This window comes from Anthonomus grandis, chromosome 6, assembly GCF_022605725.1.
Source record: "Anthonomus grandis grandis chromosome 6, icAntGran1.3, whole genome shotgun sequence".
Classification (NCBI taxonomy): domain Eukaryota; kingdom Metazoa; phylum Arthropoda; class Insecta; order Coleoptera; family Curculionidae; genus Anthonomus; species Anthonomus grandis.
This window is the reverse complement of record NC_065551.1, coordinates 18,170,127-18,186,172: the sequence shown is the minus strand read 5'-3', so window position 1 is coordinate 18,186,172 and position 16,046 is coordinate 18,170,127. Positions and strand designations below refer to the sequence as shown.

Genomic DNA, 16,046 nt, shown 5'->3' with positions numbered 1-16,046 from the left:
TAGTCTAATTTCTTCTCAAATTCTTTGATTTTAATCATCAACATTATTTGGTCTATTTACATAAACTTTGGACCTCAAATAGTTTCATAAGAAAAAATCGAATGGGGTTATATCCGGTGAGCTTGATAGCCATTCAATCGGCCCAATTCATCTGTTATGAAAAGTTGCATCAGAAAATTGTCGAACGGCGATGGCAAAGTGAGGAGGTGTCCGTCTTGTTGAAACCATATCTCGTTTCAACAAGGTAAGTCAGCCTCTTGTGGATCAGGGAATAGAACAAGTAAAGCAGGGATAAGTTCAAACTGTAAAAAGGCTGTAGGAAGTAGCAGTCTTGTTGTGTACGTACCCGGTCTTCAAAATCAATCATCATGAGTATTTCAATTCGTTCTTTTTCAGATAAATGCATTTTATTAAAAAGTGATGCGTGAAGTGATAACTACTATAACAATTATACTTACAAATGCATGATAAAATGTTATCAATTAGGTTCTAAAATAAGAACGTTCTCGAAAAGAATGAGGTCTACTTACTTTCTAAAAAACTAATGTTGTTCTCATAGTATCTACTTGAAGGCGGGAACAGACTAAGCAAACATTGTTGAGCAACAGTTGATCAACTCGTGAGTTGGCTAAATTTATACGTGTTGCTCAACAGTTGCGCAACTGTTGACAACCTGTTGCATGATGTTCGCTCCCGAGGCGGTACATCAGAGGAAATGTTGACCAACAGTGCGTGAACAGTTTCGCCGGTGTATACGTGCGCAAACTTGTCAATATGCATTTAGTTTAATTCAGGCATTCGAGAGCGGTACATCGGCAGAGTAACGTTCAATTCATTTGAAAATGTCGCACGATTGGTCAGAAGACCAAGTTCTAAATTTGATAGAGCTTATAAGGGAACATTCAAATATATGGAATCCCGAAAATGAAGCTTATAAAAACAAAAATAAACGAACTGACGCATTCAATATTATAGCGACCGTTCTAGAACTATCCCGAGAAGAAATTGAGAGGAAATGAAAAGTTCTGCAAACCCAGTTTAGACGGGAATGTGCAAAAGCGTCACAAAATCTGGCCAAGGAACAAATGAATTATACGTGTCCCGTTGGTTTGGATATAAACATTTAATGTTTTTAAAAGACAAGAATACACCAAAACATACAAGAGATACTCAAGAACAAGTAAGTAAACTTTTTTATTTCTTTATAATGAAACATATTATTTTATTCCATTCTGTCTTGCCAAAGCACTCTTCCATGGCCTGAAAAATAATGTGGAAATTGTTCTCGAACTTCCTGTGCTAGTCTGGTTGATTTTTTACCAATTCTACTTAACTTCATTAATGTAGATGAAGGTTCTGGTTCGTTTCGCCAAGATCCATGAACCAAAATGCCCGTTGAAACATCTTCATTGTAATAGGTTCCAGGGGTAGCATAACAGCCCATGATTATTTTAGTATTTTGTAAAAAATTAAAGCAGTATTATGTAAGTAGCAACATGAAAGAACAATTATTTCAGCAGTAGTAGGTTGCAAAAGCAAGGGCTTTCGCAAAACTCGAAATACAGACGACATAACGCCAAAAGCATTTTCCACTACTCGTCTTGCTCGCGATAATCTGTAATTAAATGAGCATTGGAACGTCCCCTTCAAATGTTTGCTGGGAAATGGTTTCATCAGGTTCTCCTGTAGAGGAAACGCATCGTCGCAAACAAATACAAAAGGTGTTGTTCCGTCCTGTTGTCCTGGCAGGAGTTTTTCAGCTGGTAAATTTAAAGTCGCATCATTTAGTTTTCTCGCGAAAAGTGTATTTTTAAAAACACTACCATCTGAAATTCGTCCTTGACATCCCACGTTTACGTATAAAAATCGATACTTTGCATCTACTACTGCCATAAGGACAATACTGAAAGTGCCCTTGTAATTATAATATTCGTTTCCACTTCTAAAAGGGCATTGTAGTACGACGTGCTTACCGTCAATAGCTCCTAAGCATTGAGGAAAATTCCATAAGTTTGAATTTTTGAAGAAATTTTGAGCCACTCTTCAGGTGAATCTGTTAACTGAAAAAAAATACATTATTTAAAAAAAGGATATCCAACTAAGGCCGCAATTGTTCATTAAGTGCCCTATGACCTCCCAACATCTAAATATGTACTCTGCATATTATTATTATACCCATACTATAGGCATGTATACTTTGTTTCAGGACTTGGAAAACACGCAATACGAGGATTCATCAGAAACCATCCTTACTGAAGGTTCCTCAAGCTTTCTTCAATTACAGCAAGCAGAAACACCTCATGACATAGTGAAGCAGTTGGCAACAATAAGAAAGAGTAGTTCTAGAAAGCAGTTAAACCCTTCGGATCATCATAATATTGGAATAGAATCAGAACCGTCTCAACGAGACACCGTAAGACAGTTGGTTCCAATAGGAAAAAAAAATCGGAAAAGCGCCCAAATTTGTCTGATCCTCAAATGAAGCTTTTAAATCAATAAAAACACAGAAAATCGAAGGGTAAGGGATAGCTTTGAAGTATATGGGGAATACGTGGCAAATAAATTAAGAACGTATGATGCATTTGTTCGAGCCGATGTAGAACATAAAATTAATTGCGTTCTCCATGATGCTGATATGCGAATACTTTATCATTCACACTGGCAGTTTACTCCAAGAACAACGAATTTGCCACCACGAACTGTATCACCTGTTTCAAGTTCGCTCTCTTACGCACCAGCTCCATCTCCTTAATATACATCAACAAGCATTCAACATCCTTCTGATCAAGATAGTCCAAATGAACATAGCTTTATTGACGCCCTAATTGGATCCCAAGCGGATAACTCTACGGACATTTCATAAAAACTATATTACGTTCTTATATGTTTTTATTTGATTAAATAAGGAAAAAAGAATTTGATTTATTTTCTTACCTGAATATGATCTGCCAATGCTTTTATAAGGGCTTCGCAAGTTTCAGGAACTATAGTACCAATTAGCTGTTTAGAAATTTGAAATAGATACATTAGACTGACATATGAATCTCCAGTGGCTAAAAACCTTAAAGTTATCATTAATCTTGTTTTCACGCATATGGCTTCCCGAAAGTTTGTATTTTTTTTGCAATTTTAGTCCAATTATAACGATGAGACTTTCAAATGCGGTTGCATTAACTCGAGTAAAGCTTTTGAACAGCATTTGGTCTTTCATTCCTAGTTCTGGTAAAATCTTCCGTTTTCTGTTTGCGAATATAATTCTTTGCCACCACCGTCGCTTTCTGCAGTTACGCGATTTTTTAATTTTCATTAATAAAAACGTGCACCACGCGAGTAATGCATCGTCTTCGTCGCACATTTTGGCTCGACTGAACGAACTTTTCAGCAACAAGGTTCGCCGATGTTTTCCAACAATCATCGACGTTTGTTTGCCAACAGTTGATCAACTCTTGCTCAACAGTTGTTCAGCTGTTGCTCAACAATGTTTGCTTAGTCTGTTCCCGCCTTGAGACACCCATGAAAAGTCATCTTTATCTTTTTTATGTTGACCTGCCAATCCAGATACGCTTTTCCCTGATTCAACAGGTAGCTTCTCTTTTTTCTTCTCTAGTGATTTTTCCTTACCATAATGCATTTTATGAAGGTGACTCCTTATGGTCACAGCTAATGTACTTTTCTCTTCTTCCAAATTTTTTTTGACCCGAAAACCTGTTAAAATTTCATTTCTGTTAAGAGGGTAGATTATACAAGCACGAACTCTGGTTTAAATAGATTTATTAAACTATCATATATTGACTGCAGTCTTGATACAAATGGAAGTTAAGATTTTGGGATGCAGTCTTTATCTGATAATTTCCACTTTAAAAGCTGTTTTCGCCACGAGGCCCTTAATAACCAAAATACCCTGACGTCAAGAGGTTAGCATAAACGAGTGCTATTGGCCGGTGAAAGAATAAACCTTGTATTATGTTTTCGGCATTCTTTAAAAATATTTTCTGACCTCTTTTAGTCCCTGAATCATATACATGTTCAGCTTTATAAATAATATATGGGGAAAGAAGCTCTCCGTTAGCAAGTTAAGCAAACATTACAGACGTGCTAATTTTTGATCTATCTAAACACTGTTCGTGATGTTCAACTTCTCGCTTCACCAGGACTTTAGATTTGCTCGGATCGTTAGTGAGGTTTTACTTTTATCATAACTTACAATTGCTTCTGGAGGTACATCTTAAAGTGATAATTTTGTGTTTTTAAAATCATTTTTCTAGAAACTACAGCCCTGTGTCTTTTAATATTTTCGGCTAACCTTTTTGTTAGTTGTTTCTGGCGGGTTAGGCTGTTTCTGGCAGGAAAAAAAGCAATCCAGTCTTTTCATGCTTATTTTCTTTACACCTAATTTCTAGCCTTCCACGTTGGTTTAAATAAGTTTGAGCAATACACTCTAAATCCTTTGCGGTTAGAGGAAACCTCCATTCAGCGGCAATTTGCTAATCTTCAACGATTCGGTTTTTCTCTTCCTAAGATCAAACTGTCCATCTGCAGATTTCTGAATTTGCGTCATAATGTTCTAACTGATATCTTGTAATTTTTGACGCATTACGAATGGAGATTCTTTTTTTTTTAATTTCTTGCAGCTCAGCCTGTAATTTATTATTTATTTACGCGGCATAAATGCGAGCTCCCAGCCTTCTAGTGTCATTGTCAATTGGGCATGTTATTATTCTAAACAAAAAGAAAAATATTATTTAGAATATTTCTGAAAACTTGAAACAGCATCGAGCTGTTCCATGTTTTCGGACTCTTAAAAATAAATATTTATCCAATTAAAATATGCCTAATCTGACAACCTGGCACCGATTTTGTAGTAGTAGCCATAGCCTCCGGCTCAAGATACTAAAAATATCATGCAAATAGTAATTCATTTACTTCGCTATATCCCGGGCCTTGAAATCTTGGGCGATTTACGCAAAACTGAAAAAGCTTTTATTCCTCGACATATAGATGGCGGTAAGAGAGCGAAATTACGTCCTCGAGACTACACGGACTGTCAAGCATTTGATATATCATAAATGCGACTATTTTTCATAGTTCTTTAGCTTGAGATAGATTTTTTTTCCTTCTACCAAAAAACTAAGTTTCATTTATTAAATTTTGCGAAAAAACCTGCAAAATTTCGTATAAAATATTTCTAGGTGTTTAGTTCAGTGTATTGTGTGTAAGCTGTGATTGGTTATCATTTAGATGTGCTGATGGTACGATAGATAAAGAAAAAATTCTAAAAAAGCAGTGAATTACGTAAAATATTGTTGTAAAATAATTGAGAAATATAGGAGAGGCCTTGAACCAGATGCCATGCCTCCGGTTAACCTCCCAGGCTTAATACAAAGTAAGTTAGAATGGTCTTTACAAGTGATTGTAATAGGTGTAGCAAGCTTAAACTTAATTTAATGATAAACTTCTTGGATTAAACTAACTATTTAATTTTGCTTTATCGCAGTAAAAAATATTATAGTTAACTTAGTAATAACTAAGTAATTAGATATTTCGTATGGTAAATTTAAAATCAATTCAATAATATCTTTTTATTTCTGTGTATACTGTGTATAGTGCAAGATGTATAGGACATTCCATTTAAAAATATCTTTTTTCAGACCACGATTATAAAGAATTGACTACTTTTGACCACATAGATCAGCAGCCGACTACAGAGTATGCTGATGGATTGAAAGTTAGAAACTACACCCAGGTTTTTGGTAATACAAAGGATCCTAGAGGGATAATTAGGCTAAATGGGGTATAATTTTACTTTTTTTTTAAATGTTGTACTCAAAATATGTTTTTTATTTTTAGTTATTGAAGTCTAAAATAGATTATACAGCAGAATTCATCTTGTTTCTGTATAGACTTTTGGCAGCCTCACTGTCAAAACTTACTCTAAATCCAACGCCAAACCTGAGAGAAGAGCAATTTCAACAGTTTCAATGCATGAGCAATTTTGGATTCTATACAAATCTTGAAGGCTGAAATTTTCAAAGGTAAATAAGAAAATGGTAACACCTGTTTTTAAATTTTACTTCTAGCATATTTACTGGCTCTATCATTACTAATTTGTTGGTTGTTATTTAATTTATATTATTTACTAAGAAAAATTACTAGTGAACTGAGTACGCGATAATTTTTTGTTGATGTTAATAAATTTCTATTGACCTTTTTACACTAACTATAACCTTTCGTAACACCCTAAATGAAATTAAGTTGCAAGTTTATTATTAAATTATAACATTATGAAATTTGGAAGAATTTTTATATTTTAATGTTTTAAACAGCGTGTGCATTGTTAATCTTTATTATATAACTTGTAGATTTTTTGCTATAATCTCTTCATTAAATATAGTAATACATTTTGTGAATACCTCTTGTTTTGAATTTCTGAAACCCAGGGAAGAAATGTATAGGTGTTTCAGAAATTATAGTACGCAAGTAAGAAAAGTGACAAATCGAGTACTTTATTTAACATAGGGACAAAAAAGTCCCAATTTAAGACTTTTTCAATTTTCCTACTATAATTTTCGAAAGAACCACACGTTTTCCACTAATTTTAAGCGCACGGAATAGTAGAGCGAAATTCAAATTTGGCAAATTTTAAATTACCCACTTCTATGCCGTCACGAACCTGTTTTTTCTTAGTACTGCTCCTCGACATTCAGAGGGCGCAACAGTCAATTGACGTTCAGTGTTCTATTGGCTTTTGTGGGAGTTTCCTATCCAAGAACTGTTAATCTATAGCCTCCAGCAAAACAGTTTTCTACAACAAACAAATGTTAAATATTTTTGCTAAAAATAAAGTATATTGCACGCGACAGTGATTTAGAAAAAAAATTGCGCATTGGCGAAAATATATCACCTGATGACTGTGGTTCGCCAAAGCTGTATTGTACGCTACATATTATTGAGTTGTTGCTGGATATGTTGATTTAAGTTAAAAAATTAAGTTTTGTGCCATGTCACACTATAGTTCTAAGATACGCGGTTTTACGGTAGCTAAGTTTTTGTGAGTTACTCAGAAAGTTCTTTTTAAAAACACTTTAAAAAATAATTTAAAATGTCTACATTTTAAATCAGTAACAACTCATCAAAATTTTGCCTAATTTCAGACATAATTTTTCTAGTTTTGTTCGTAAAGGAGATATAGGCAATAACAAAGAAATAAACTGCAATAAAGAAGAAAATATTGTGTATTTTGATGACTCAAGGACCGTCATAAATCTATTATAATTTACTTACTGAATATTTAAATAATATATTATTCGACCAGCAACAATCTCCATGTGTTGAGCACCACACTATCTGGCATTGCTTTTTATTTTTTATAATATACATTTCACTTTAGATACTTTTGTTAAGCTTCTCGTTAATTCAACTCCGATTTTGCTCATTTTCACTACACTACGACGCAAGCAAATGGACACAAACTGACTTAATTAATCTAAATGTTGGTTTAAAAGTACTGTGTTTATAATCATTATCTAAACAAGTGAAAATTTCTAAAACATTGTTCACCCAAGTTTCTTGGCAGTATTATTAATAAGTCGTATGATGGAACAATTTTAAAGTGGTTCAAGGTTATAGAAATTAAAATAGGCATAATTCTATAATATTTTACTTAAGTTTATTTATAGTATCAGTATTGTAAATTTAGCTACATTGCATTTTATTCGAGCTACCCTACAGGGCATCTAAAATTAAATCTACTGGTAACTTATTTATTGAAAATTAATAAATTAAAAATTGTAACTACCTATTTTTTCCTTGGAAATAATGCCATACTCAAAAGCTTGTGTTAATATATTTTTCGCTCTTTCTCTGAATTTATCCCCCTCTAACGTTTTTTGCAACAGTTTCGCAAATATCTCATTCCATTCTTCCGCATTAGGTTTCTTCTCGTCGGCCGGATTATTAAATATATTTTGATACTTTTCTTTAGGCAAAAGTTTTACTTGCCACAAATAAATTCCCAAAAAAACACCCAGAAGCGCATTTTCTTTCCATTCATTTAAGAGTGCTTCGAATGGAAATAGTTCCTCGGGATCTTCACCTAAGGCCTTAAGAATATTTGAAAAAGTTTCGTGATAAATTTTTAAATATTCATCAATACGATACAGGTCTTCTTTAGCAGCTCCAGAGTAGAAAAAGTAAGCCAGATCGTGGATCGGAGATCCGTCTCTTGCTAATTGAAAGTCGATTAGTTTAATGTCTTCAACTTGGCCATTGTCCTTAAAGAAAAAAAGAGAAAAAAATAAAAAGAGTAGCTAACTTTTTGTGAGTTATTCAAATGGTTCTTTTGCTCTGTAGGTAATAATTTAAAAAATATGCATTTTAATTTCAGTAATAACATATAAAAATTGTGGCTAATTTTAGACATAATCCACGTTTTATATGTAAAGAAGATATATACACAGTAAAGAAGAAATAAAATGCAGTAAAAAAGAAAATCTTCTTAAATTCGATTGGTTAAAATAACTCAATGACCCTTATACATTTATCAAAATTTACTTACCGAATATTTGAATAACATATTATTCGACCAGCAATCTCCGTGTGTTGAGCACCAGTACTTCCCTCTATACTCTGATGCCTTTATATATAATTTTACACAGTTCTCACTTAAGGCTTCTAATTCATTATATACTTTTGAGTCATGATCTAAGGACTCATACGCTGCTGTTATTGATTTTTTTAAAATAATTGCATTCTTTTCAGGTTTTACAAAGTACTGAAACATATCGCTGGAATACTGGTTATGAATTTTCTCATATAACTCCCAGTTGCGCCGTCTCAAAACAAAAGATAATGCATGAAACTTTCCGTAAATTTTAAATATTTTTTCTAAGCATTCTCTGTTAAGGTACGCCATTTTATCATGCAGCTTATATCCTTTATCAGACACATTTTCCAATGCGATAAAATTAATATTTCCAGTCTCTGAATTAAAATAGGTAGCAGTATTATCAAAGGGATCTTTCATATTTGTTTTAGCTTGCAAAGTTAATATAGCAGGTAGGAAATCCTTATAAAATACCTCTTCGTTTTTATAAAATTTGGCAAAATTTATACCTGCAAACGGAGGTTCCATTTTAATCCCAACAGAGATTATCTCACCCGTATCCTGGTTATGTATTTCTCCTTTATAAAAACTGGAGAGGAATCCATTGCCTATATCAGCGACAGTATCTGCCACAGCTTTGTAATGTTTGATACATTTTGCCTCAGCTATTTTTGTTAAAATTCTCGTTAATTCGGCTTCAATTTCGCTCATTTTCACTGCACTACGATGCAAACAAAATGACGCAAACTGATTGGATCAATCTAAATTCTGTTGTAAATATACGGCATTTATAATTATTATCTAATCAACTGAAATCTTGTAAATCTTTGTTTATCAAGTTTCTTGATAGTATAATTATTACGTTACATGATTAAACAACTTTAAAATGAATTATGGCATTATAGTTTAAAATATTGACATAATTTGATAAAACTTTATTTGAATTTGTTTAAGAGTGATTATAGATTCACTTTTATTTTATTTTATGCTACTCTATCTAAAAGGTACCTGAAATTAAGGCTGTTTTAAATTTTATCGTTAAAGATTGAAGATAGCCGAATCGGAAAAATTGTTTTTCGCTGAAAAGCATAGTGACATAAAGAAATATATTATACTTTACAGTTATCTATTTTTTTTCGTTGTTACAGTCTATACCGGGTGACATAGAAAAAAGGGAACACTTAATAACTTTTTTACTTTTCAAGATAAAAAATTAAATTTGGTATATCAATAGAAGAGTTATAAGAGCATCTTTTGACACAATCTATTATTTTTCGTTACTTTCAGTTTAACAGGAAGTGGCACTAAGCTTCTTATTTTAAATGGGACATTTGGTATAAGTCAGCGTATTTCGATAAAAAATAATATTTTAAAACCAATGACACTGTATTTTCTACTTTTTATTTTATACTCATACATTTTTTTTTAAATTTAAAATAGGGTGCCATGAATGTGTTGAAAGTTTTAATTTTTAATCAAATAATCGCGGAAAAATCCCAACTAGCAATAATAGTCCCTGATTCTTGTTAAAAAGTATTCGCTACTAAAATATAGTTCCTGAATCCACTTTGCTACTTAAAATGTTACTTTATAGAACATAGTTACTTTAAAATATAATTTAGAAGTCGCTGTCTGGTTTCTGCCACCAATATTTGTGGAAGATAAGCACCCTTATAATAATTACTACTATAACCTTAATATATAAGTGGCAACGGATCACTTTCAAGTAGTATCTTGGAACTACCCGAATCTTTACAAATGCCACGATAAAAGACCAGAAACTTTATAGTCATTTTTTATGGTAGCAGTTACTTATAAATGTTACTGTAATGCCTCGAAATAGTTTTTGTTACTTTGTAGTAGCAATTTAAATTCCAGGGTGGTTCCGGCTACGACAATTAGGATCTTTAAAAACATAGTCGCACCTATAGTTCCAAGATAATTATTGTCACTATGGTAGGATACTATGAAGTGGCTGCCCCATACGCCTTGCCACTAAAAAGTCGCCGGGATTAAAAATCGGTACTTTAAAGTGGCCGTTACTTAATACACCCCACTAAAAGAGCAAAATAATAGATCAGAACTACAAAAATATCAAAATTTTCTAATAGTGTTACACTTGTTATAAAATTTTATTATTTTAGAGTACAGTAAAATGCCAAAGGTAAATAAAAAAAGTTTAGACATTCCAGTACCTTTTACCGGAGAGTTAAACAAAAACGGAATGTGCCAGAAAGCGAATTTCAAGAACCCGAAAATCAATTTTTGCATGATCCTGTAATGCTGTTAGATTAACATAATCCCGTTGATGAAATTTTAGAATTTCCTTCAGGTGACTCTACCTGTGAAGATCAAATTAATTTAAAACCTGGAAGTAACATTAAATCAGAATTAATTCAATGGGCTTTAAAATACTCAATTCCCCACGCAGCCTTAACGGATTTGTTAATTTTATTAAAAAATGAACTTGAAGAACTACCTAGAGACAGTAGAACTTTAATTGGAACACCAAGCTCCTGTTCCATAGTACCAATGGGATATGGTCATTTCTGGTATAATGGGATCCAAAAAAACTTGTATCAGCAATCATTTTTAACCGAGTTAAATAAGGATGAAGATATTTCTTCTATTTCTCTTATTTTTAATATTGATGGACTGCCTCCATTTAATAGTTCTCCTTTACAATTTTGGCCAATATTACTCAAAGTACATGAATACCCTAAATTAAAGCCAATGGCTATTGCTATAATATTTTTGTGGACCAACGAAACCCCCTCTTCAAGAATATTTTAAACAATTTGGAGGAGAGCTAAATGTCCTTCTAGAAAATGGACTTTATTTAAATAATAGAAAAATTAAAATATTGGTTCGATTTTTTGTGTGCGATACTCCAGCTAGTTTTATTAAAGGTAAGTATCACTATTATTGTAAAATGTTATATATTGTTCAATAAATAAAATATTTCTTTAAAGGCACACTAGGCTTTAATTCAGCTCATGGTTGTTTAAAGTTTACAGTGATAGGAGTCTATGATAAAGCAGGAAGACATATGTATTTCCCAAATATTAAAAATCCTTATTTAAGAACAGACCAAAGTTTCCGAAATCAGTTGGATGAAGATCATCATAAGGAAGTAACACCTCTACTGAAGCTGCGCATTAATATGGTTGAAGATATAATTATTGCTGATTCACTACATTTATTTGACTTAGGTAATATGTACATAATATTTAATAATCTCTTAATTTTTTAATTTTTTCTTAAAAAATCTTTAATTTTTTTAAAATCAAATTCTCTGGGAGAGATATTGAATATCTCTCAGATGTGTTAATATCATGTAACATCAGAAGGCCAACTGAACTTCAAAGAGCAATAAGACCACTAAAGAATTTAAAATTTTGGAAAGGATCTGAATATCGGACGTTTTTACTTTACTTTGGACTAGTACTCCTTAAAGATATTTTAGCTGGTCCAGTATATCAAAATTATATTTATTTATTTTGTGCTACTACTATTTTGAGTTGTTCAGCTTATTTAAAACACATTAATGTAGCTGAGAAATTGTTATTTCAGTTTATTTCAACATTTAGTAATTTATATGGCAAGGATGCTATTGGGAGCAACGTGCATAATCTGTGCCATGTTGTGAATGACGTTAAAAAGTTTGGTTCTCTAACTGATATAAGTGCATATCCTTTTGAAAATTTGTTATTTAGTTTAAAATCATTAGTTCGTACTGGTAAAGGGCCATTAGCACAAATTGCCAAACGGCTGACAGAAATGCAAAGCTTAGAAGAGATGCTTTTCCTGGTTTAGTAACTCCTTATGCGATAAATGAAATTTTAAAGAAAAAACCAGAGTCTTTAGCACTTGCAGGATACAGGTTATACAAAACCATTTATGTGTCTATAAAGAAAATATTATGTTATCTAATAATATTACAAATAAATGGTTTATGATGAGTGATAATATTATTATTGAGTTGATGTATAAAAAAATCACAAAGAACATTTAAAACATTTTAAATAAACAATGAAAACTAGCTGGGTAGCTAGGTGCATAATATATAATAAGGATGTTATAGTGGCCAAGGCACAGATGTAAATAGCTCCGCACTGCTATTACATCTCCGTGAGGAGCTATTTACATCTGTGTCCAAGGTATTACGCGGCGCGGCGCGTCTCCACGATATCGAGGCGAGCGCTTCTGAAAGGTGGCGTTTTGGTTGCACGGGGAACTTTATAGAAGAGTGTTACTTTATAGTCACTAAAAACCCTTGGCAATACAGTTCCAAAAGAGTTCCTGTTTCAATATAGTCACTTCTGGGTAGTAACGATTGTTACTTTATTGAATTATATACTTTAAGGTTTCAAATGGGTAGTTTCGGCCTAATTATTCATAATTTTTACCTCTTTATAGTAGCGTATGAAACTTTTTAGTAATTTTCATGGTATCGGCCATATTAACCAAGATTAACTAAAAAATTATGCATTTTTTCTCAAAATATGTATTAAAACCTTATATATGTTAACCATTTTTACAATTTAATAAAGGTGGCGCTGGTGAAAACGTTCGAAAAAGCATTAGTTTGCCACGAACTTGTGACCACGCACTAACTAGGCAGCCTCGTGGCATCTACGTATCTGGGACGAAATTATCTACTTTATAGTAGCACAACAGAGTAAATGCCTTAGTGGCAAAAACAACCCAAAACGCTACCCAGCAACCCAAAATCATTCCCCATTTTAGTCGCAGCCTCGTAGCATCTTACATATATGAGATGTGGCCGCCTAAGGTCGCAGTCCCCTCCATAGTTTCTTTTAGAGTCGCAATATCGTTCCTGCTCACTATAAATGCTAGTTGGGATAGTTTTCGTTACATTTTATGACTTAAATCTTTTACGCGTCTATTTAAAATGTTTAAACCATCAATTTTGGCATTTACTTTATTTTTTTAAATAGCACGTTATTGGAAACAACCCCTTTTTTAAAATGCTGTTTCTTTTTCCCAATAATTTGATAAGATCATTTATTAAATCGGTTAATAAATAAGCCCATAAGAAGAAAAAAACTAAGTCGCATAAATAAACGCACTTAATTAATAAAAATAGCATTGAAGGCTTTGATTCCTTGAATAGGCTGCGTTTTGATGCGCTCTTCAATTATTTTTAAATTGACATAATACATGACATCTTGCTAAGCGCATCTGTTTAAATATATTTGCTAATATTTCAAATGTTTACCAATAAAGGAAAAGTTGATATGCCGTACGCTATATTCGTACTATCATTAGATAAGAAGGTGGTCGTTTCGAACATACATGTAAAAAGTTTTATATTAAAATAATTTACAAACCTCATATTTCTATTTGTTTATGGTTTGTGTGTACCTACCTATGTTATTTTGGGTAAATGTTAAATAAAATATGTAGTATTAAGATACTGAAAACAATATTGCATTGAAAAATTTGTTCTTTTATTTTTAAATAGTCCTATAACGTTTGGCAAAATATGATGTGTTATGTCAGTTGGAAAAAATAGGCAGGCGTGTCATTACAATGCTTCCTCTTCGCTCATTTTTGTTAATTAGTTTTTTTCTCCTTATGAGCTTATTTATTAACCGATTTAAAAAATAATCATATCAAATTATTTGGAAGAAAAAACTGCATTTCAAAAGTGGTTGTTCCCAATAATGGACTATTTAAAAAAATAATGTTAATGGCAAAATTAATGGTTTGGATATTTTAAATAGGCGTTTAAACGATTTAAGTCATAAAATGCAATGAAAATTATTTTTCCGTGAATACTTGATTAAAAGTTAAAACTTTCAACGTATTTATGGCACCCTATTTTAAAATTAAAAAAAAAAAAATTTTTCTGCGAGTATAAAACAAAAAGTAGCAAATAGATTATCATTATTTTCAGAATATTATTTTCTGTCAAAATACGTAATAATATACCAAGTGACCCATTTAAAATAAGGAAGTTAGTGTCTCTTCCTGTTAAACCGGAATTGCTGGAAAACAATAGAGTATGTCAAAAGATGCTTTTATAACTATTCTATTGATATATCAAATTTCATTTGTTTATCTTGAAAAGTAAAAAAGTTATTAAGTGTTCCCTTTTTTCTGTGTCTCCCGGTATATTATTACAAGGAGCAATAAAAAATCTTCTAATAGACAAAAACAGAGTTCAATGACGAGTTATAAGCATCCTTTTACTGTAGTTCAAGTCTTATAATGCGAAAAGAAATTATTTAGGAATTATTTAGGACAGATGGAAATACTTGTGGTCAGAGCCTCGCATTAGATATGAAATATGTGGCAATATGAATAATTAATTGTACAGTTTATAATTTTTTTTACACAATTATCGTTTAACAGCTAAAGGAAACCTAATGGTAGAAAAGTTTGTTGAGTAGCCTTTGTCCACATATTACCAAGAATTTCCTAAATTATTTTTATTTATAAAACTGAAAATTCTATAATTAAAAAAAATAGTTTAGTTGTTGGGAAACTTAATTAAAAAGATATTTTACAAAGGGATATTAAATGTAGCTTTAGTTAATATCCTTCTGTAAGAAGACATCTTGAAATATAAAAAAGAAGCAGTGTATTGCAAAAAACGCTTAAATGTCTTTAACTGCCTTAAAGAGATACAGAGAAACGTTCTAAATGTCAACAATGGCTTTAGGCTCCAGGCCTTCGAAGCTATAAAAAATTCTACAAAAATTTTTTTGCCAATAAACAATTTTTGGTCAAAAAATAATGCCTCTAAATTTAATCAGTATCAGGCTTCATGGTACAAATTTAGAGTCAAATCATATCCAAAAGCTATAAAGAATATTGTAGAAAATAATTACTATTTGAAGATGATTCTTCTGGATAAGACCAAGGACTTTGTTTAGCATTAAATTACAACTGATACAAAGTTGTATTTTAAACTTATTTTAAGTCAAATTCAAAAGCTCTTGATTCATTTATAAATATGCAATTATAGAGTATCATTAGAATGCACTTAAGCTCCGAAGAACTTTTCTGTGCTAGTTGCTTAGATTACTAAATAAAAATATTTAAGTTTAAGTGAGCCGATCTTAAAAATACCTAATAATGCTAATTCAAAAATAAAATATAGAAAAGAAAACATTTTTGAATACTACCAATAATATGCTTATTAATTAGCTTAAAACTCATAAAAAAATTTCGTAGCGAAAACATAGAAGATAATAATAGCGTACAGATAGATATTGTACATGCAGTTTTATATATTTTTGTATCCGAAAATAACCAGCAATTCTTTAAATGTATCTGAATATTCTTTGAAGAATTTGACAACTTATTTTTTTAACTGTTTTTTGTTTCTTATATCCTTAATATTAACTGGCAATTAATCATACAACTCTAAGCCAACATAATTTTGTGATATTAAAAAGATAGTATTTTTGAG

General features: G+C 31.8%; 1 protein-coding gene across 2 annotated transcripts; it reads right to left on the bottom strand.

The window, feature by feature from the left end:
* Positions 1 to 6,743: 6,743 nt before the first annotated feature.
* LOC126737286 (uncharacterized) lies at positions 6,744 to 9,367 on the bottom strand. Of its 2 annotated transcripts, none has more exons than XM_050442114.1 (3): positions 8,555 to 9,367; positions 7,796 to 8,270; positions 6,744 to 6,802 (listed from the first exon to the last, which is right to left on the bottom strand). In XM_050442114.1, exons 1-3 carry the CDS (start codon positions 9,311 to 9,313, stop codon positions 6,759 to 6,761), a joined length of 1,278 nt encoding a protein of 425 aa, XP_050298071.1. In that variant the 5' UTR covers positions 9,314 to 9,367; the 3' UTR covers positions 6,744 to 6,758. The 2 variants fall into 2 exon arrangements, with proteins under 2 accessions (XP_050298071.1, XP_050298073.1); XM_050442116.1 differs by lacking the exon at positions 6,744 to 6,802 and adding an exon at positions 7,645 to 7,733.
* Between the last annotated feature and the right edge of the window lie 6,679 nt (positions 9,368 to 16,046).

Bases quoted from the DNA above. Each gene is read 5' to 3' on its own strand.
- LOC126737286 (XM_050442114.1), bottom strand. From the start codon at position 9,313: ATGAGCGAAATTGAAGCCGAATTAACGAGAATTTTAACAAAAATAGCT. The intron at 8,271-8,554 runs GTAAGTAAATTT...TTTTTCTTTAAG, and splicing joins ATATGTTATTCAAATATTCG to GACAATGGCCAAGTTGAAGA. The intron at 6,803-7,795 runs GTAGTTACAATT...TGTTTGTTGTAG, and splicing joins TATTTCCAAGGAAAAAATAG to AAAACTGTTTTGCTGGAGGC.